The 21,552-nt window shown below is 46.4% G+C and overlaps 1 protein-coding gene across 2 annotated transcripts in view; it reads right to left on the bottom strand.

Annotated features, from left to right (window-relative positions):
* Nucleotides 1-21,552, bottom strand: part of AP3B1 (adaptor related protein complex 3 subunit beta 1) — a 1,831,130-nt gene that overhangs the window by 115,618 nt on the left and 1,693,960 nt on the right. For both annotated transcript variants that reach the window (XM_078675217.1, XM_078675216.1), the window contains exon 26: nt 7,913-8,051. In XM_078675217.1, coding sequence (XP_078531343.1) covers nt 7,913-8,051 — 139 coding nt within the window. The remainder of the gene's footprint in view (nt 1-7,912; nt 8,052-21,552) is intronic.

The raw sequence follows: 21,552 nt of genomic DNA, 5'->3' as shown, positions 1-21,552 counted from the left end.
GCACTTAAGAGTATATGGTATGGCTATATCATAGAACAGCTGTAAGGAGATGGTTCCGAAAGCTGCAGAGGGGCTCCGCTCATCATAGGAGTGACTTATAGGTGCATACGTGTCTATATATAAGGTAGATATAGGTATACTATATCTAAGTAAGGGGTGATTACACCACCTTACCCAAGCGTAGTGATCAGCCTGTGGTGTCAGTTTGGAGGGCAAGCCAGGGGTGGCATAATACATGCTGCCGCTCCTGGTGGGCCTTGGATGCACCAATGCCCTGGGTACCTATGGTACACTATATAGGGGCTCACAGAGGTGACCCAATCTGGTATGTATCTAAAGTACATGGTATCAATTTAGAGAGAGAACAGCTGGGCTGTGGGTCTGATTAGCAGGCCCACAGCCACATTAAAGTCGAAAAACCAGACAATCACAGCAAAAAGTGGGGGTGACCATAGGAAGCAGACCCTACTCTCCTACACTGAGCCAAAGTCAGCATCTTGAACTTCTCCTTCCGGAGGAAGCCGTTGACGCTCCGTAGGTCCAAGATAGGGCGTAGGCCTCCTTTGCCCTTCTTGGGTACCAGAAAGTAGTGGGAATAGCAACCACGTCCTACTTCTGGCCGAGGAACGCGCTCGATGTCCCCCTTGGCCAAGAGGGCCGTAACTTCCTCCTGCAGAAGTTGCAAGTGATTCCCCTACATGCGGTGGTACTGCGGTGGCATGGCTGGAGGGGTCGCCTCGAAGGGGAGGGAGTAGCCCCTTCGGACGATTTGCAGCACCCACCTGTCCGACGTGATGGTACGCCAGTGGGGGAGGTGATGGCGGACCCTGCCCCCCCACTGGCGATGAATGGGGCTGAAATGCCGGACTAGGAAGGCTTAGAGGCAGATGCTGCAGGGGCGGGTGTGGACTGACCCTGCCGGTGTCCCCCGGCACTGCCACGGCGGTAACCACGTCCGTGACCGCATTGAGCCTGGGTCTGCGGCCTGTGGCTGGCTGCACGTGTGGGGGCGCCCCTTTCCTGGCCACCAAAGGAGTAAAAAAAGCTGCGTTGGAGTTTGTCCAAGGCCTTGCTGGCGTTGGCGTAGGCCCAAGGACTTGGCCGTAGCCCTGGAGTCCTTGAAACGCTACAGCGCACTGTCCGACTTGTCGCCAAAGAGGCAACGGCCATCAAAGGGCATGTCCATGGGGGTGGCCTGGACATCACCCGAAAAGTTGGCGGACCTCAGCCAGGCATGGCGACGAACCGCCACTATCGTTGCAATTGCCCTACCCAGCGAGTCCATGGTATCGAGTCCACACCGTATTGAGTAGCGTGCTGCATTCTGCCCTTCCGCCAGGGCTTGTGTGAGCTTTGCCCGGGCCTCCTCCGGGCACTGTGGCAGCACCTCCGCAACCGTATCCCACAGAGAGTGGGTGTAACGGCCCAAAAGGCAGGCGGTGTTGAGAGACCGCAGCCCCAAACTCTGGGAGGAGAACAGTTTCTTCCCAAACTGATCGTACCCTTTGGATTCCCGATCCGGAGGAGCGGTCGGGAAGCGGTCGGGAATGCGGTCTGGGATGTAGAGGCCTGGATCACCAGGCTCTCGGGGTGGGTGAACGGACAGGAAGAGCGATGACGCTTCTTCGACTGCCTCGACTTACCTGAGGACTTGGAGCCCGACGAGTGGTGGTGACTCGTCGAGCGGCAATGACTGCGGCTGCGCAACCGGTCCCTCGACTTCCTCCTAGGCCGGGACCTCGAGTGGCGCACAGAGCCGACTGCCGGAGCTCAAGCCGCTTACGGGACCGCTCCCGTCTAGCCTTCGAGGTCAAGGCCCGGCAGTTGGGGCATGACTTGTCATCGTGGTCGGCTCCGAGACAGTAAAGGCACCGACGGTGGGGGTCGGTCACCGACATCAAGCGGCGACAGTCCTCGCGAGGTTTAAACCCAGGCATCCCTACCGGCACCACAAGTCGAAGGTCGACTCAAGAAGTTATCAAAATAGATCAAAAAAGTTAGTTCAAAAAATGACTAAGAGTACTGCTCTTCCCGGATCTGCGCTTGCTGGCGCGGAAAAAAAGAACTGACGTCAGTGCGCGAGGGCGGCCTCCAAGTACTCCGACGACGTCATCCCGGTGATCACGACAACTACGACGGACGGGGAGCCGCAGACGACGCCTAGCGACGCGCAGGGGTACTGCTGACGAAAACTTTCAGTATCCAGTCTGACGCCTGGGGATATTCTAAGGTAAGGAATCTAACAATAACGTGTTTCTTTCAGATTGGGGATTCCCTGATTTTTTTTAAAAACTTAGTTGGGTTGTTGTATTCCTCCCCCGTTGCTCGTCTCAAAATAAATGGCCTGATCACACAGCAGTTTGGTTTGACCCGAGGCACTAGGCAGGGATGCCCGCTCTCGCCATTATTATTCATAATTGCTATGGACCCACTTGCCCGTCATATTCAGTAACGCCATCTACACCGAGGATTACAACTCCATATGGGATCCCTCACAGCATCTTTGTACGCAGACAACGTTATGTTATTCGTATGCCACCCCAAAGAAAATGTGCCTCTCCTTTTACGAGAAGTAGTCTGCTTTGGAGTCCATTCAGGTCTGGTCATTAACTGGACCAAATCTGAAATATTTGCCATGACCTCTGGCACCCACCACTGCAACCTTGAAGTTGGTGCACTGAGCCTCCCTAATATATGGGGATATATCTGCAATGCAAGGTAACTGAAGTGATACGATTAAATTATGGACCGGCTCGACTCACTAATCCATAAGTGGACTAAACTTCCACTCTCAATAGCGTGTAGAATTGCTGTCATTAAGATGGTAGTGCTCCCACGCGTCCTATACCTTTTTTTAAACATTCCCTTACAGTTAACGATGGCCTTCTTTGATACCCTTCGATCACTCTTAACCCAACTGATATGGGCAGGTAAACAGCCGAGAGTGAGCTGTATCACATTAACCATGCAATTTGAACGAGGGGGCTTTGGAGTCTCCGATTTCTATCTTTGTTATTTGGTTGCCCAAACCCACTTTACATACTACTGGTATCATCCAGACGCTCAATTACAATACCTCAAACCAGATAGATCACAGATATACCCGCAGGCTTTATCGACACTGCTACCACAGGGTCTTCCCCGCAACCCTAATGAAATCAAAATGGTCCCAACTACATGCTGGGCATTGACTAAACTACGAATGTACTTTAACCACACATCTCTCTACTCCCCGTACATACCGCTAACCGACAACACCACCTGCCATGGAAACAATCACGAAGAAAACACTGATAAAAAAACAGGCTCTCGAACTTAGGTGATCTGTTCCATGACTCCAAGCCATACTCTACTGCAGAACAAGTTGCACGAAGCGCCAATACATACATGGACACATTTCTACTTCATAGAACCCGCAACTCCATATTAAAAATACTGCCGGATCAATCATCCGAACCGGAAGAATTCCCACCACTCACTTTTCATAACATCTCCAGACAGTACTCACCTAGTTTCCCGTATGTATCATTTGTCACTATACCTTCACCCAATGGTGGGCATCAAGCACGTACATCTTGGGAACAAAACTTGGAATTTACTATAACAATAAGATATGGCGATATTGCTGCTCGCAGATGCCTTATATGTTGAGCAATTACAAACGCAAGCTATTACATTTGAAATATTTACACAGAATCTATGTCACTCCCAAACTGATAGTTAGAATGAACCCCGCAATGTCTTGCGCCTGCGCGAGATGCGGTACCCTTGAAGCGGATTTTTTCCACCTCACTTGGACCTGTACCCCGGTACACCTATTGTGACACTAAGTGACATCTACGATACATTGTTACCAGCTACCTCACGCCCCCGTGATATTTGGCAGCCTCTCAAAAACTATTTACAATCACACCCCACAGACGCTTAATGGTGCCGATATTAACATTGCAAAGGTTTGACGGCATATTGGTTGAATAAAAAGCTGGACCAGGACCTGACGTACCTTTCACATTAGCTATTATTCATAGACTGTTTTTGGTGGAACTGTTAAATTGGATGAATGCACATGCAGCTTTCCATATTGTAATCTGCACGATTCTTCTATTGTTTTTGTTTTATTGTGACTATTTTTATTTTTGTCTTATTTTAACTGTAGTATAATCGGGAATATTCCGATGCATTGCATGACAATCTGTGACCCCCATCTGTGTATGATAAAACAGCTACTAGGTTTTCTTAACTACAGTCAGGTTGTATTTTTCTCTTGAAAACCTTAATTAAAATAAATAAAAAAATAAAATCCAGCCATCGACTTTTGCTGAGATGCTCAATACTAAATATTATAAAGATACTGTGTAAACCACTCTCGATAAATGTTTAAAAAAATTAAACAGTGCAGTCACTCTCAACACTCACTCATTTTTAGTGTTCTGTACAACACGTGGTGTGTGCAGGGGTGGATCTTGGATAGCTGACTGCCTAATTTCTGCCTGAGCATGGTGAGGTAGGTGTGCATCTTGCTATGCTAATCTCCAAGATGTAACTATTAGTGCGTGAGGAAAGTTTGCAATCTTCTTGCACATGTTACATCTGTTTTAAGTGTAATGGAAACTAGACCTGCTCATGTCGATGTGGCACCCAGTCAAAATGTGTGAGGCAATCTTGCACTGCTGAGATCCTCCTAACGCCCTACATCTACTGAAGACTGAGAAAACTATTGCTCTATACAGAAGCCAAACAAATTACATTTATGACTTAACTCTAGTTTTACAAGATTGAACGTGGATCCTCTTGAACTGTGTTAGAAAGGTGTTCTCTACTTATATTAGTATTTTTTTTCTTCACTTCTTGATTACAGGGTGATACTGACTAATACCAAAAAGTATTTTTCAATGTCATAAAATTATAAAGATTGCAATGCTTTTAGGTCAGGTGTTCGTAGTCATGTACACTTCTTTGCGATGTAGTAGCTTCTGTCGCATGTTTCTTTTGGTTATATTCTCTGGTCTGGGCCTGAACACAGGTTCAAGCCAGAAACATAGGGATCGTATCCTGAATGTCCTGGACTCATTGCTGGAGCAGAAAAGCTTTAAAACCACTGTGTACAGAATGGCCACTAGGAAGGGAATCCTCTGCACTGGAAGGAGATGGGATCTTGGCTCATTGGTGGAGAACCCTAGGCAATATAATAGTGATATGGCCATCTGCAAATGGTATGTGATTGGCTGTGGCCAGCCCCACTTCAACAGCCAGTTGTTGAGTTACAGAGGATGTGCATCCATTGCCTGTGAAGTTGGACTGCAACCACCACCTTCGTAAATACTCGAAGGGCCGAAGTGAAGCCAAAGGGTCGGACTGTGAACTGAAATTGTTGAGTTCCCACAACGAAGGAGAGGTAGCACATGTGGGACTGCTGGAAGGTTGCATGAAAGTATGCACCCTGCAAACCCAAATGAACTATCCAATCCCCTGGCCCTAGGGGTGAGAGGACCTAGGCTAGAATAATCATCTTAAATTTGTCATTCGAAAGGAAAGTTCCAGAACCAAAGATCTAAAATTGGCGGAAGCCCTCCATCTTTCTTCAGCACGAAGGAGTAACAAGAGCAGCACTCTATCGCCCTTTTGGCCAACAACAGCTGATCATCACTGGCAAGGATAGAGCCATGTTCTGCTGAAGTCTGAGCACAGATAGGAGAACGCTGGGGGTGGTTCGGGACGGGGAGCTAAGGAAGGGGGGAATTTAACAAACAAGGAATAGCTATGTGCAAGATCCACTGGTCCAAGGTCATTACATGCTTGCTAGGCAGATAAAAACGTATTCTGTCCCCTACTGGCTGCAAGGAACAAACTATGGCAAAGCTATCCCCGAACCGCTCCAAGGCTGAATCAACTTTGTCACAAATAGTCTTGCGCCATTAAAAGGCCCATCCATGAGGAATGTCTGTTTGTCCCTGGCGATGCCATGTCATGCAACCTGGTGTGCCAGTGAATCGCTGCACTAGTGCCCACAGCAGGGCCTACACAATCTGTTGTGTCCAAACCGGCCAATAAAATGTATTTGGGCGCATCCTGTCGTGGATGTACCATCTAGGCAAAAGTATTTCAAAAAGCCTCAGGGAAAGCAGAAAAGATAGTGCTCGCCGTATCCCAGAGTGCATGAGGTATCTCTCCAACAGACAGAATTTAGGGACTGCAATGCCAAAATGGCAGAAGAAAACACCTAAACACATCAATACACTTTGGTTCTCTGTTGGGTGTGCCAGTAGGGAAGGCATTCAGGTTCACTTTGCTGGCCGAGGTCTGTAAAATAAGACTTTCTTCTGTTGGGTGCTGTCAAGAAGACTTGACCACCCTGAACAGGCCTATGGTGTCTAGCGATGGGGCAATTTTCTGGTCGTGCTGAACATGGCTTTGACCACATTGCAAATTGAAAAGTAATAGTCCTAAAGCTGAAGGGCCAGGTTGCAAGATTTCTGCAAGAAAATGTACTTTACAAACCACTATGCCATAGAAAGAGCTGTCCTTTGTGGAGGACCCTACTGGGGAGTCCAATTACATCTGTGCTGAGATATCAGGACCACAAGCATTTTGAAGGTCTCAATACAGGCCGGCATCAGTATGGTGAGGGGTAACAATTGACTGTTTTCTCACCATCATCCCCATCTAGGACATTCTGAAGATTCTGTATGGTGTCCAGATCTGAACCGATAGGGCTTTAAATCGATGAAGATAGTGTTACAGAGGCAAAGGCAATCCTTACAAACCAGGGGCTGTGTCTAAGTAATCTTGCAATCAAATATTGGCAATGGTCAAAAATCTAGCTGAACTCTGCTCCAGATCCAAGGTCAGCTTAGGGGATGGATCGGGAACGAGTGCCTCAGGACCAGGAGCTGGTGCCTGACAGGCAGGAATCAGTGCAACTTTTTGGCAAAGAAGCGGAGGAGCAGACTGACGCCAGCAGTGGGCCAGACAGAGGCCTACTAGGGCCAAGTCAGTGCTGGGGAATGCCTCACCATCAGATGTCTAACTGGGGGCCCCAGTAGATCAATGGGGACCAAGTGCACTCTAGGTGGACTCAGAAATGTCAGTTAAGCTACATCAAGGATTCCTTGAAGGTCTCTACTTACTGCAGAGTCAAAGACGGCCTGGAAAATAAATTTTGAGCACATCAGCTCAAGTTGAGGAGTAGGGTTGGGTGACTTGCACGGAGTTGGACCTTTTCAATGTAGACTGTGCATTGTCTCCCTAAAGACAGTGTGATGGGAAGAGGACTTCTGTCTAAAACCTCTTGTACTTGTTTTAATTTCATCTTGAACTAACAGAAATATAGAAACCTGAACCAAGACCGATATGTGGAGTGGGAATGGGTCTGTAGTTTTTAACATGACCAGCCTTGTTTCTTGTATTCAGCCACATACAACTTTGTCTTCCAGTCCCTGATGGCCGTCAAAGGGATCAGGGAGCATTTGGTGCATGATTTCAAATCATGCGTGGACCATAATTAACAAAAACAGACATCATGTGTTACTGTACGCAACATCTGCTTCCTGCAGGTGTGGCAAGGCTTGAAGTCGCAGTTTTCAAAGAAGACATTTTTCTAGCATTCTGTCACTGAAAATATTGTTTTGGAAGTCAGTGAGGAAATGACAACATTTTGTGTAAAGTGAAGCTCTGGATCATCTGTAAAGGACTGGGGAAAATGTAAATGCCACTGCATGGTCGGGGCCTATACATAGCTCTGCACCGTCATTTCAGGGTTAGGGGTGTAGCCGCTGGGGTGTCTGCCCGAAAACAATTACTGGAAGAGTTTATGGATCCATTCTGCTGCCTTGAGAAATTCTAAAGGTGAGGAATCTTTGATTAGAAGTATCCATCAGCAACTTTTTTCCATGATCATCACGAAATATCTTACCTGTAAACGTTGTTTTTACCACATGGAATTACGCCGAGGTTTGCAGCATTTATCACTTTTTGAACCAATATCTGGGGCGTTGTGTTCTGAGGTGCCACAGCAATCGTTGCAACGCTTTCATTCATTCCGAGTAACTTTCCTGTGACCATTAAGAGCATAGTACAAAACAGTTAATTGCAAATTACATGAAAGAAAATTAAAAGTTCTCATTTCAACATTTTACATTACAGAATAAGGCAGAAATGTTACTATTCACAACAGTAACTTTCTTGATTGAAATCTAAGGTGGCTCATAAGATGTGGCTCATAAGATATGGCATGTTTATTTGCGTATTGCTACTACTTAACTCTAAGAATCCTATGAGGATGTTAGACCTGAATTGGTGTATAACATGAATTAGACCTTGTTGGTGCTCTAGAAACATACAAGGAAATAGCAAGATGCTTTCAAATGGAAGGAATACATTTTTCAAAATCATTACACTAGCAGCTAACTTACTGCTTTAAATTCAGTATGTACCTGTAAATGTCTACCGTGTGTGGTGTATTCCACGTACCCCTGGGGAGTTAATGGCAGAATCTTTCTGGTAATGTGTGTTTTTATGTATACACTGGAATAGGTTGAAACACAGTGGCGGGGGTCTTGACTGGAACTGTAGATGCAGTGGAGTCTCCAGAGGGGGCAGTTAGGGCCAGTGCTTCAGCTCTATTTGCAGTCTCCCCCATGTGCTCTCCCCAATCCATCCCCTCCGCCCCCCAATAGGTTCTTAATTTGCCAGGAGGCAGCACAGGAAAAACAAGGCAAAGATTACACCTTCTCACGTACGTTAATTTGCCCAATTTGTTCATTGCAATAGTGTTGTTTGTTTAAATGCGACTTTGTACGTATGTGTATAGATCAGTAGTCCAATACACGTATATAGACATTTATACATATACAAATTTCGATTCATCTGTGATTCAACGGATGCCCCCGCCTCAAAAAAAATCTATTCCAGAGACACCACTATGGAGATCTGTGGGCTCTTACTGTGTATGTACTTTAATTAACCAATGTTTGGTTCACCACGTGCCCATGGACTTTTTCAACAATAGAAGATGATGGTGATATTTCGTAAAGTTCATTTCTGGCAGGTAGCAGGTAAAGGTTCACAAAAAACGATCCACAAAAAAATATTACAGGCAGTCAATAAAAAGAAAAAGCTAAAAAATGTTGAATATGTCAAAGGTTTCACACCAAAGCCAGGCGCCTAAAATGCCTGGCATAAAAGCACAAAATGTTTGCACTAACATCAATTGCTGCACCCATATTAAATCACTGTGTGTCACCAATCCCCCAAGAACTCCTTCTGTGTCCCAGGTAACAAGTTCACCTGACTCCTTGGCTGCATCCTTGTGAATTGCAAAGCTCACCATTCTGGCCCACCTGACATCATCTTCCTACTTCTGCTTGGCTTGGATACCGGAAGGAGGATACGAGAACTCATTCATGATTGGGAGTTCAGTGGCGGCATCATGAAGGAAAAGAGAATTTGTATTTGGAAATAGGTCCAGGCAAGATGTTTCTGGCCAGCCGGCAATGCAGAGAATGAGAGCATAACCATCAGCATTAAGAGTTAATTGTTAAAGGCCACTTAAAAATAGTGTGCTTGCTTTGAGAACCAATATTTCCACAAAAACATATGTTAATGTTTCTAATCAAGAGCGAATATTCTGTTGAGATATGAAGCATGTTTAGCACTAGTAAACAGAAGCTAGGCAGCACAAGGGGACTTGATCTATCGCTGCTATTGCTTTTTAGACATCTTATTTTGGAAACATTTAGAACTAAATCCTAGAATTTCAATGCCACTTTTTAAAATTTGCATTCTGCCTTATTTTCAGCCAGAAGCTGAACATTTGCCATGGCACTTTTCAGTAGAATGAGTAGATATGAGAGAAAGAAAGAGCAATACCGTCAACAACTCCTTTTTCCACTGAGCAGTGGGCTGAAAATTAGGGAGGAGGTTTATGTTTGATCCTGTGGGTGGGTCATTTTAGAACTTCAGTGAACAAAATGCTTGTATACTACTATGCAAAATCCCGCATAAAGGTTTCAAACTATTAGTTCAGACTGCTTTATAAATTACAATATATGGACATCCTGCAGGGACAGTTAATGTACACAACAGTCCGCCACACGCTTGGTCTCCTCATAAGTGGCACATATGGCATCAAACAAGCCTCCCTGCTACCCTCTAAGTGCCATCTGTGGAGCCTATTCTCAGCATTCTGTAGGGCTCTAGGTTACCTGTAAGCGCGCTACTTGATTCAAATGTGTCAAAGAGCATGACGAGCACACAAGCATGAAAACTAATGAACAATTTCCACTCAAGGAGATAAAACTTAAGAAAGAGTACGAAAATCATCGAAACCTTCAGATTCCAAGTGCACCAGCTTTGATTTTTTTGGGGGTTTTAATAAAAGTACTTTCTATTTTTTTTATCTGAATGAGTGGACTTTAGGATTTTAAAGAGTTCGTACCATCGGGTTTTGCTGGGATGCTAAATATTATCAATGTGAATCAATCTCGATATATTTTTGAAAGAATCAAACAGCGCGGTCACTCAACGCGAGCTCATCTCTAGTGAGGCTACTCTCAGATTCTATTACAGGACCGGAGGCTTCAGATTATGCTTCTCAAACTTTACTGCATCAACACAGCAGCCAATGAAAATGCAACATTTTCACAGTAAACAATAAATTACTACATTTCCCATGAACACCATGGTTATAGGCACGCCCCCACAGTCCATAAGAACCCCTTGCGTGCATTTCACATCCTCTTTCTTTGCTGCTCAAGCCAGAGTTAAGTGCACCTCCCTTTGGGTTCCCTCACTCTGCTTGTGTTGGGGTTTTCCCTGTGGGGTTTATATATTGATTGCTGTACCGATTTAAGGGCATTTCATTGCTTGGTGCGGATAGCTCCGCTTGCTATGTAGTTTCTACTTGTTTGAATGTTTATTTATGCGCTTTGTATGGGTTCCAGCGAGCGCCGCAGCACTTAGCTCTGACCTTTTGTTGTGAACCACGTTCATGAGCCAGCGAACGGGTTTCCTCCCGCTAGACCTCGCGCTTCAGGAGCGCCGATAGCAACGGTCGTGGACCGGCAGGGGGGCCGCCGCGCATTCCACGGAGCCCGGTACCGGCAGCCTAGAGGCGCGCAGAGGCTTCCCTTGTCAGCCCTGACGCTCAGGCCGGGTGGCTCTCGGTCGACGCGCGCGCCCCAAGCGCTTACCAATTGGGCTGTTTTTCAGTAGTATTGGTAGCGTTTGGGCGGCGCGCCTCGCTCGACTCCTCGGCTTTCCAGGAACGCGATTTTCGCGCGTTCAGCACACCGGCAGGACCCCCTGTGAGATCGCCTGCCTGATAGATCGGCTGGCTGTAATAAATTATTGGCCCAGAGTGCGCACACGCTCCAGGGATACAAAGGGCCAAGGTCTTTGACCTCTCTGACTACAGCATTGCTGAGGGGGTTTGAGAAACGTTGCCTTCATTTATTTGATTTGTGTGCTTGGGCTGACCCCCCCCCCCAATACCCCCATTACACCCAGTGTGCTTTTGGACTGTTCTACAGTGTGTGTGCCTTCACCATGGAAGGTTGGGTGAAACATCCAGATGAGGAATACAATGATGGGGAGGAACTTATGGATGGACAGCAGGAGGCTGTCCTTGAGGATAATATTGTAGAAGCGTTGGATGCCTCGGTCCAAGCTTCAGTGGCTAAAGCTATGGAGACGAAAGTCCCCCAGACTGTGCAGCAAGCACTTGCAGTGGCTCTGCGTCCTATCCGCAAACAGCTGGAGGGGTTTGCCAAACGTCACGGTTATGAAGGGAAGAAGAAGCAGAAGCAAGCAGCCACTTCTTCCGCGACGGGCTCGGCAGATAACACTCATTGGCCGCTCTGCCGCCGAAGGGGTCGTATGAGGCCCAATATGTGGGTGGTAAGGCCAAGGCTAAACGCCCTATCCTTGTGGACACCGACACTACCACCACTAATACGGACACAGGAACCGATACTGATACCTCGGAGGAGCACCCTCCTCCTCCTAAGAAGGCCAAAGTAGATCCAAAGTCGACGGAGGATAAGATTAAGACCTTCAGCTTTAACCCTTCGGAGATAATCCACCCCCGGTCTTCGGACTGGATCCCGCCTCCGGCGGTCTCTGAGTATTTACACGAGAATCTTCGGAAGGGTTTCGGTAGGGAGGTTCGCAATCGCTTGCGGTCAGAATGCCCGCGTCCTGAAATTCCGGACGGCGTTGCGGACACTCCGGAAATTGACGCAAGCATGCTTACTTTCTTGCGAAAGTTCTCTAAGGATCCCAAGAGGGGACTAGACAGGGCTTGGCGGGGCTGCCAAGACAAGATGTTAGACGTCGTGGGGCCCTTGGCAAAAATTTTGGAAATGGCCCTGAAGGCCAAAGAAGGTCAGGAGACAGTGGACCCGGATATCTTGGCGGGCTGGGCTCAGCGTGCCATTTGCCTAGTGGGCAACGCCAACTGCGCTATCTCATCGGAGAGGCGCAAATCCCTGCTACTTCGGATGGACAGCAACCTGACAGAGCTTGCAGAAGCGGAACCGGGTCCTCTGGCCGGAGGATTTCTATTCGGTGACAGGTTTGTTAAGGATGTCACAAAGTACGTCGGTACTTTTACCGCTCTTGACAAGGCTCAAAGCGGAATCAAACGAGCCCTCACTCAGGGGGTTTTCAACAGGGCCGGACGAGGCGGGGGTCGCTCGTCAGGCCGAGGATATCAGCAAGGATCCCAACGTGGAGATTTTGGCCGCGGTCGTGGGGAGTGGGACTCCACCCGCGGAGGAACCTTCTATCCGTCCAAAAGGAGATTCAACCGAGGGCGTATCCAGTCAGGAAACAATAGAGCGTCCTTCAAATCACACCAAAATTCCGGTGAGTGTCGCAGATGTTTCCCTTCTTCCGTTGGGGGGGCGCACGCAGCATTGCATGGCGCAGTGGCGAGCTTTGACGCAGGATGCGTGGGTGCTGCAGACAGTTCAGGGGTTTCACCTGGAATTCTACTCCCGTCCAGCGCAGGCGTTTCCCCCTCCACCTCTCCATTTTTCCCTACAAGAGCGCAGTTTCATAGGCGAAGAGGTGGAAGAATTACTGAGGAAAGGGGCGATCTCTCGATGCATGGGAGGGACTCGTGCTTTCCTCAGCAACGTCTTCCTTGTCCAGAAAAAAGGGGGCGGCAGCAGGTTGGTGCTCAACCTCAGGGACTTCAATCAATACTTGACCTACAACCATTTCAAAATGGAGGGTATTCATCTTCTAGCGGACCTTCTACAGGAAGGAGATTGGTTTGTGCGCCTAGACCTCAAGGATGCTTATCTGTCTATACCGATTTTTCCTCCTCATCGCAGGTTTCTACAATTCATGTGGGACAACCACTGCTACGAATACTTGGCTCTTCCCTTCGGTCTGTCCTCTGCTCCATGGTGCTTCACAAAGGTGATGAAGCCAGTGGTGGCATTCCTCAGGGAAAGAGGAGTACGACTGATCATCTATCTAGACGATATCCTGCTCATGGCGCAGGATCAAGTCGGTCTTCTGCGACATCTGACCATGACTACGTCCTTGCTCCAAAGCTTGGGTTTTGTAATCAATTTAAAGAAATCGGTGATGGTTCCGACGCAGGCGATAGACTTCTTGGGGTTCATGATCAATTCCCAGACCGCACAACTGTGTCTCCCTCAGGCAAAGCTGCGGGATTTAAAATCAGAGATAAGGAAGTTGTTAGACAAGCAAGTGGTAACCCTCAGGACGCTGGCCAGAGTTGTGGGTATACTGGCATCGTCCATTCAGGCCATTTTTCCGGGGCCGTTGCACTACAGGGCTCTCCAGCGCCTCAAAATCCAGCACCTTCAAAGAGGCCTCTCGTACACCGACTCGGTTCCTCTATCGGAGGAGGTACGAACAGAGCTGCAGTGGTGGCTCAGCCACGTGGATGCCTGGAACGGCAGGGCGATCTTCGGATCCCAGCCAGAGGTAGTGATCGAGTCCGACGCCAGCAGGTGGGGCTGGGGCGCGCGCTGTGGAGAAGTTTCCACAGGCGGCAGATGGTCGGCACAGGAACTAGAGATGCATTTAAATTGTTTGGAGCTGCTGGCGGGATCGTTTGCGATTCGCACGTTATCCCCGAGGCAGACATCTTGTTGCATCCTCCTCCGCTTGGAAAATGTCTCAGCGGTGAGGTATATCAACAAGTTGGGCGGCACGAGGTCGTCGATGCTGGTTCAGATAGCCAAGGACTTTTGGCACTACTGTCTCCAGAATCAAATCTCGGTTGTGGCGGAATACATTCCGGGTCAGGCCAATCAAGTAGCGGATTGGAATTCCAGACACTTGAGGGACTACAGCGATTGGAAGCTGCTCCCTCGTGTCTTTCAGTGGCTTCAGGAGACGTGGGGACCGTTTCAGACGGACCTTTTTGCCTCCAGGTTGATGTTTCAGATTCGCCGGTTCTTCAGCTGGAGACCGGACCCGTTGGCGATGGCGACGGATGCCTTCCTTCAGGATTGAGTAAAAATGAATGAGAAAGGGTGCTGCACTCAGATTTATGTTTTGTTCAAAGCGTTTAAAGCGATAAGTGTGCTGTACCAGATTAGTGCCTGCCCACTGGTAAAGTAACAATGTATATGGCCCAGTGCTGTAAATCACTGGGACTCCAGTACGCACTACACAATTATAGTATTCCTTTATATCATTTTGTTTATTTCAACAATATCATAATGCCACAAATTTATTGCATTTCCACGATACTGATGATGAGTATCGTGGAAATGCAATAAATTTGTGGCATTATGATATTGTTGAAATAAACAAAATGATATAAAGGAATACTATAATTGTGTAGTGCGTACTGGAGTCCCAGTGATTTACAGCACTGGGCCATATACATTGTTCCTTCAGGATTGGTCACAGGGGGTTCATTATGCCTTTCCCCCCTTCCTATTGATTCCCAGGGTGATGACACACAAGTGATCAGGCAGAAGGCGGAAATAGTCATGGTGACTCCGTGGTGGACGTCACAAGCTTGGTTCCCCAAGCTTCTGCAGTGGAGCTGCGACAGTCCGCGGATGCTTCCGGACTCGAAATGGTTATTGCGGGGCCCTCAGCAGGAGCAACACCCGTTGCTGGTAGAGGGCAGGCTGTCGCTGATGGCATGGAGGCTTTCAGGGAGCAGTGGCAGTTGCCGGGAATTTCGAGCAAAACTGCGAGTTCATCAGACAGGCGTGGGCGCCTTCCACCAGAAAGCGTTATTCCTCAGCCTGGAAGAGCTGGGTGGATTGGTGCGTGGGACAACACCTGGATCCCGTGGGGGCAGAGTTGTCCCAAGTTTTGAATTTTCTGACTGAAAAGGCAGGGGACGGCCTAGCGTACCGGTCAGTGAATAATTTCCGATCGGTAATCTCAGCGGGGCATACTCAGATAGACGGGAAACCGGTTGGTATGCATCCGATGGTATGTAAACTGTTAAAGGGCATCAGGGTTGCCAACCCACCCAAACCCAAGTATACCGGGTTGTGGGATGTATCCTTAGTACTAGACTTGTTCAACAGCTGGCCGGTCAATGCTCTTCTGTCTAGAAAGCAATTTAGACCTGTGGTAGCAGCCACTATAGCTAGATGGCTTCGATATGTGATGAATGAAGCTGGTGTGGATACACAGATCTTTGGTGCTCACTCTGTGAGAGGCGCTATGGCGTCAAAGACATATGGTTTGGGTTCAAGTATCCAGGATATCATGCGTTCTGCAGACTGGTCGTCTGAATCGACCTTTAAAACCTTTTATTATAAGCCGGTGGGAGATATCACTTCAGTTGTATTTACTCAGCGTTAAACTAGCATAATCTGAAGCCTCCGGTCCTGTAATAGAATCAAAAATTTGCTAGCATTCGCGACAAGAATTTTCAATTCTATTAAGGACACGGAGGCGAGGATTATCCCACCCGGCTTAATGTACTGTATGTCATACGCTTACCCACCCAATTATTCAGTGGTTACGGTGGTGTTATCTCCTTTATTTCAGGAGCTGAGAAGAAGTCGGACTGAAAGACGATGGACGTCAAGATGTTAATCTGAAGTTCTTCTTCCATGTTGGAGGATTTGTTTTGGTTCAAGTTATGGACTTTTCGCCTCAAAGAAAGAGGATGTGAAATGCACGCAAGGGGTTCTTATGGACTGTGGGGGCGTGCCTATAACCATGGTGTTCATGGGAAATGTAGTAATTTATTGTTTACTGTGAAAATGTTGCATTTTCATTGGCTGCTGTGTTGATGCAGTAAAGTTTGAGAAGCATAATCCTCGCCTCCGTGTCCTTAATAGAATTGAAAATTCTTGTTGCGAATGCTAGCAAATTAGCCCGCGCTGTCCGATGCATGATCTCTGCGGCAGGCGGAAGGGGTTTGCCCAGGGAGCTGCCCCTGTCAATCAGAGCCAGTGCAGGCGGGTCCAGTGTTATTCGGCAGCACAAAGGAGAAGCTTTGGGATTCAGTGCCGTGGACGCCCGAGACGGCCTGTTAGCAGAGCCCAGGCGCCGGCAGCACGGCGCCCTCGTTTAGGATTTAAACCTTCTCCATTAAGCTCTATTGAGGAACAAGTAGTGACTAAACGAATACAACGATGTTTATGTTAAAAGCCTCTTTCCTGTAACATGTAATTAAAGGAAATGCTGCGCAGAGCCAGTACTTTTGTCAAGCTCCTGCAAATGAAAAGATGGATAGCACTCAGGCAAGGGAAAGAAAGCACGGCTTCATATTTAACCCAAACACTCTTGTCATTAATGGTTTGTCTAACTTGCTTTATAAAAGGCGAGGTACTGCTCCATTGAAGGAAAATTAAAAAATCAACTATACCATGCTTTCCAGAAGAGAAGATTCATTATCGTCGACTAATGTATTGGCATAAAGCAGAGGCGCGCCCTATCCAGGAAGGCAGGCGTTCAATCTGCGAGCCCCTCACCCCTATTTTTAACTCATGCTGTTTTATTGTTACAGGCAATTTGTACCACTCAGCATGACAGTGTAAACTGAATCAAGATTAATTTACATGCAGGGAACACTTAGGAGAGCAGCCTGGTAAGCAAATGTATTGCCTGGATTGCTGAGGTGGAAGAGAACCTGGAAAGGGAAAAGAGGCTGCAATTAAGGGCATCAAACATCAACGCTGCAGGTAGTTAAAGGCCAGACAAATAGCAAGTGTCCGACCACTCGCAGAGCTTGTATCGTGCCTCCGCTGAAAGTATGAATCATAATAACATTAAGTAAACAGCCAAGCTCTAAATTCACCGCTACAGCTCTTTCGAAATGAAAATATATCACGCGCGCTAATTCAGAAAGGGGCCGCGCGCGCAAAGTTCCACAAAAGTGGAGAGCGACAATGGACTTCCTCCAACTCCACCTGCTGCCAGCCAAAAAAGCCAGAATAAAATAAAGTGTGCATTAATTGCAGAGAAATGAAGCTATGTTTACCGGTAACAAGAAAACATTAGAAAACAGTGATTAATATCCAATAAAATTATGAACACATTTGTAGACCTCGCAGTACTCTGAGGAATACAACACTGCAATACTCCCAGCTAGAGCAGGCAATAAATCATGCGTAATTAAATGTTCCAAAGAAACAAATATAGAAGGCGCACACAATAGGAGCGCGCAAATGAAAATATTGTGTCTAGTTCACCACAGGCCCGACGGTGTGTCCGCAGCACGCTGAAGAACAAGGCGCGGCAAAGTTCTGGAAAGGGTTCAGAGAGGAAGAGCCCGCAACAACAGGCTGCTTCAAGGAGGTCGATATTAGATCCACCCCTTTAAACTACTAATTCAAATGTGCGTAGAAACAGCGCTAACATTTTATTTAAATTTTGCCAAATTACATTACATAAATTATGAGTCCAGCTGTTCTTATAAACATTGCCAATTTTCAGTTAATTAGTAAGAATCTCTAAGGCAAACGGAACACCTGCCGATTGAGGATGAGGGGGTTTTGAGAGACAGAGATACATTCTAAGCACATTGCCAAGAAGAATACATTGCTTGTCTTTGGTGACGCTCTTTCTGGTGGACACTCTTATTTAACCACCGATTCCTCACCTTCGAATTCTCACGAGGTGCCTGATCCGATCCCCTAACTTTTCTTGATCAGTGTTTCCACAACCGCTGGGTGGTGCCATCCCATTTGCACTGGCCCAGTACCACCACTGGCGTGAGTGACGGAATAGAGACGCAGCACAACGACGTCAGTTTCTTATTTCACTTTGGCTGGATACTTCTAATTGCAGATTCTTCACCTCAAAATAGATACCAACACAGTCGTTTCGTTTCAAAAACTTTTATTCGATTAACATATTGTTAAATCATAAAAAGTAAATTTGCAATATCGAATAATCAATATAAAAACACATTCATGATACAGTTATAAAGAACAAATTAATAATTATGACGTAGTATAGAAAAGAGCAGTTGCAAAGCGATAAAAAAAACGACGATATAACAACACATCAAAGTAAGGAAAGCCCTATATTGGAACGCATTCTCAAACAAGATTTTAAAAAAAGAGCTACACATTTAGCCACATATGGAGTGTCTAACATCTGGAGGGCAAGGTAGGCTGGGCGGCAAGTTCTCAGCCCCATTTTACGAAGAAGTGGGGTGATCCAGCGTTTACGGCTGTGATCATAATAATAACAAAACAAAATAAGATGGATATTAGACTGTGTTGATACACCATCGCACGGACATTTTGACATATCATGTGACCAATTATGCACCTTGGGGAAGGTAACAAGGCGGAAAAAGGAATTAAAACGAAACCTCGTTAAGACAAATTTTTCATGGTTAGTCAGAAAAAATGTTAAATAAGGCTGGATACCTGGGGTGGTTTGAACCATCAGTATTTGTAAATTTGTTGGCTTGGAAACTTCATTTAGAAGGCGGAGGTCTCTCAGATGAGTTAAACAGAGAGCTTTCAACGCCTTTCTACTGATGTCTAACAGAGTCGATGGCTCAAAAAAATAGGGAGCACAATTCAAGTCTGTTAGAAAGTTGAAAACGTATAAAAGCCATGAGATTTTTTTCCATTTCACCAGGGATAAACAGTCTTGTAGTAGGGAGCGAGTTAAATGGCATTGGGGTTTGGTCCAAATACGGTGCCATAGAAGAATCGGCTGGCATCTAATGTTATCAGTAATGAAATCGATACCAAGCTCAATATGGGCACCGTAAATTGGGGCACTATGAGGGAGTGCTAAGATGTATTTTAGGAACCCATTTTGGACCAGTTGTAAACCGTCAACAGAAGCGTAGCCCCAAACGCCAGCACCATAGGTTGCTATACTGTGGCATTTAGCATGGTAGATTTTGAGCAATTCTTTTGGGGCCGGTTTACCCAACTTTCTAGAGAATGAAACAAGAGCTGCAGTTGCTCTTTGAAAAAGCATTTTTTTACTAACAACTCCTGATTTCCAATCTAACTGATCATCCATTAAAATGCCTAAATAAGGATATTGCCTAGCACGCTCCAATCTGACCTGATCGATATAAATGGATTTGGGTTTCTTCACCTTGGGACCAAAATGCATTACATACGTCTTGCTCTTATTAACTTTTAGCCCCAGGGAAAGCATAAACTGGCAATATTTGTCTAGTTGTTTTTGCAACTGTGTTAATGTCCTTGCAAAGATGACAGAATCGTCCGCGTATAATAAAGCAGGAATTGGACGGCTGTTAATAGATGGTAGGTCCTGGCTTCCCTCCAACATAGCCAGCTCAACCCCGTTGGTATAGAGGTTGAACAAGAGGGGGGCCAGGACCCACCCTTGTCTTACTCCTCTAGTTATTGTAAATAAGGATGTCAGTTCACCGCATAGCCCATATCTCACGCATGCTGTAGCGTCAGAATAGAGCTCGCGCAAAAATTTAATAAGAGGAGGATCCACCCCAAGTTCACTAAGAATGGACCAGAGCCTGGAGTGGATCACACAGTCGAAAGCGGAGCTAAGGTCGACATACACTACGTAAAGGTTGCCGCACTTAGCTCCCGCATATTTACCGATTAAAAGGGTTAGATTTAAAGCCTGTTCAACTGTACCAAGTCCCTCCTGGAACCCATATTGAAGGTCGGTCATGATGTTATTCTCGGATGCCCAATCCTGGAGACGTTCCAGGATCAGGCGCCCGGCGACCTTCCCCAGGGAATCCAGGAGGGAAATTGGTCTGTAGCAGGCAGGGTTGTTGCGATCCCCCTTCTTAAAAATGGGTAATAAAATGGAGGAGGACCAGGAGTCTATAAGACCAATACTCGAAACTGCCGCCATCACCTGGGTGACGACAGAGGACCACAGTTCTAAATTATTTACAAAAATATCTACTGGAACCCCATCGGGGCCAGGCGCCTTGCCATATTTGGACGATGATAGAGCTTGAGTGACCTCGCCAAGGCCAAAGGACAGTTCGATGGGATAAACTTGTGTCTTAGCAAGGTCAACGGCTCGGGTGGCAGTTTTTGTAGTATCAACAGGGGACCACCCGAATATATTTAAAAAATGGGTCACCCACACATCGGCAGGGACTGCCACTTCAAGATGCTGTGGCGCGGTGGCATTAGTTAGTAAGGGAGACTTGACGACACGCCAAAACTGAGAGCTGTCTTTATTTAGGCAGCTTTCATGAAGTTGGGCCCATAAGTTTTTCTTTAGCTCCTTTTTACAGTTTTGTTGGGCCACTTTATAGATCTTTCTTAATTTAGCTATCTCCGTAGGGTTTCTATTTGTATTATGTAATGCCTTTTTTAAAGCGGATAAAGCTTTACGACATGCTGTGTCAAACCATCTTAGAGATCCCTGTGTACTGGGTTTATGGTTGCGAAATAATTCGGACCGTATTACTGATAGAATCTCTAAAAAACTAGTTAATATCAGCTGCGGTGGGGAATCCTCAGCCAGGCAGTTGGTTATCCAGGGGAGAGTTTTTGATATGACATTACGACTAATAACTGCCGGATCTATTTTGGACCACTTCACAGAAAATCCATTTAATTTATCCATAGCCAAAGACTGCTGTGTTAATTGGCTAATCCTAGTTGAGTTTGGGGCACTAGTTTCTATGGAAAAAGTAATACTATTGGGAAAGTGGTCACTAGAAATATCAGTGCCCGTACTAAACCGTTGGAGTTTACCTTTTAACGCTAAAGAGCATAAGATAAAATCAATAGTACTGAACATGCCCCTACCATGAAAAGTAGGTTTGAATTCTACTGGAGGATCCGCTAAGTTATTGGCATACTCTAGTTCCATGGTGAAAATACAATCATTCAAAGCATTGCCTAGAGGTGAATGCGTAAAATGGGTTAGTGGATAATCGTGTTCATCCAGCAGACCACAAATACCTTTCGTATGATTGGCACACAGTGGCACATTAAAGTCTCCCCCCCAAACCACATAACAGGCAAGTGAAGGGTGCTTATTACATTGTTCATTTACAGCAAATAAAATTTCTTTTATGGACTTAACACAATCAATTGGGCAAAGGTTATTGTAGAAGTTAATAAAGAGGTGCAACGTACAATTACTAAAAACAAC

Source organism: Lissotriton helveticus, chromosome 2_1, assembly GCF_964261635.1.
Source record: "Lissotriton helveticus chromosome 2_1, aLisHel1.1, whole genome shotgun sequence".
In the NCBI taxonomy this organism is placed as follows: Eukaryota; Metazoa; Chordata; class Amphibia; order Caudata; family Salamandridae; genus Lissotriton; species Lissotriton helveticus.
The sequence above is the reverse complement of the archived record's forward strand: the minus strand, read 5'-3'. Positions and strand labels throughout refer to the sequence as shown.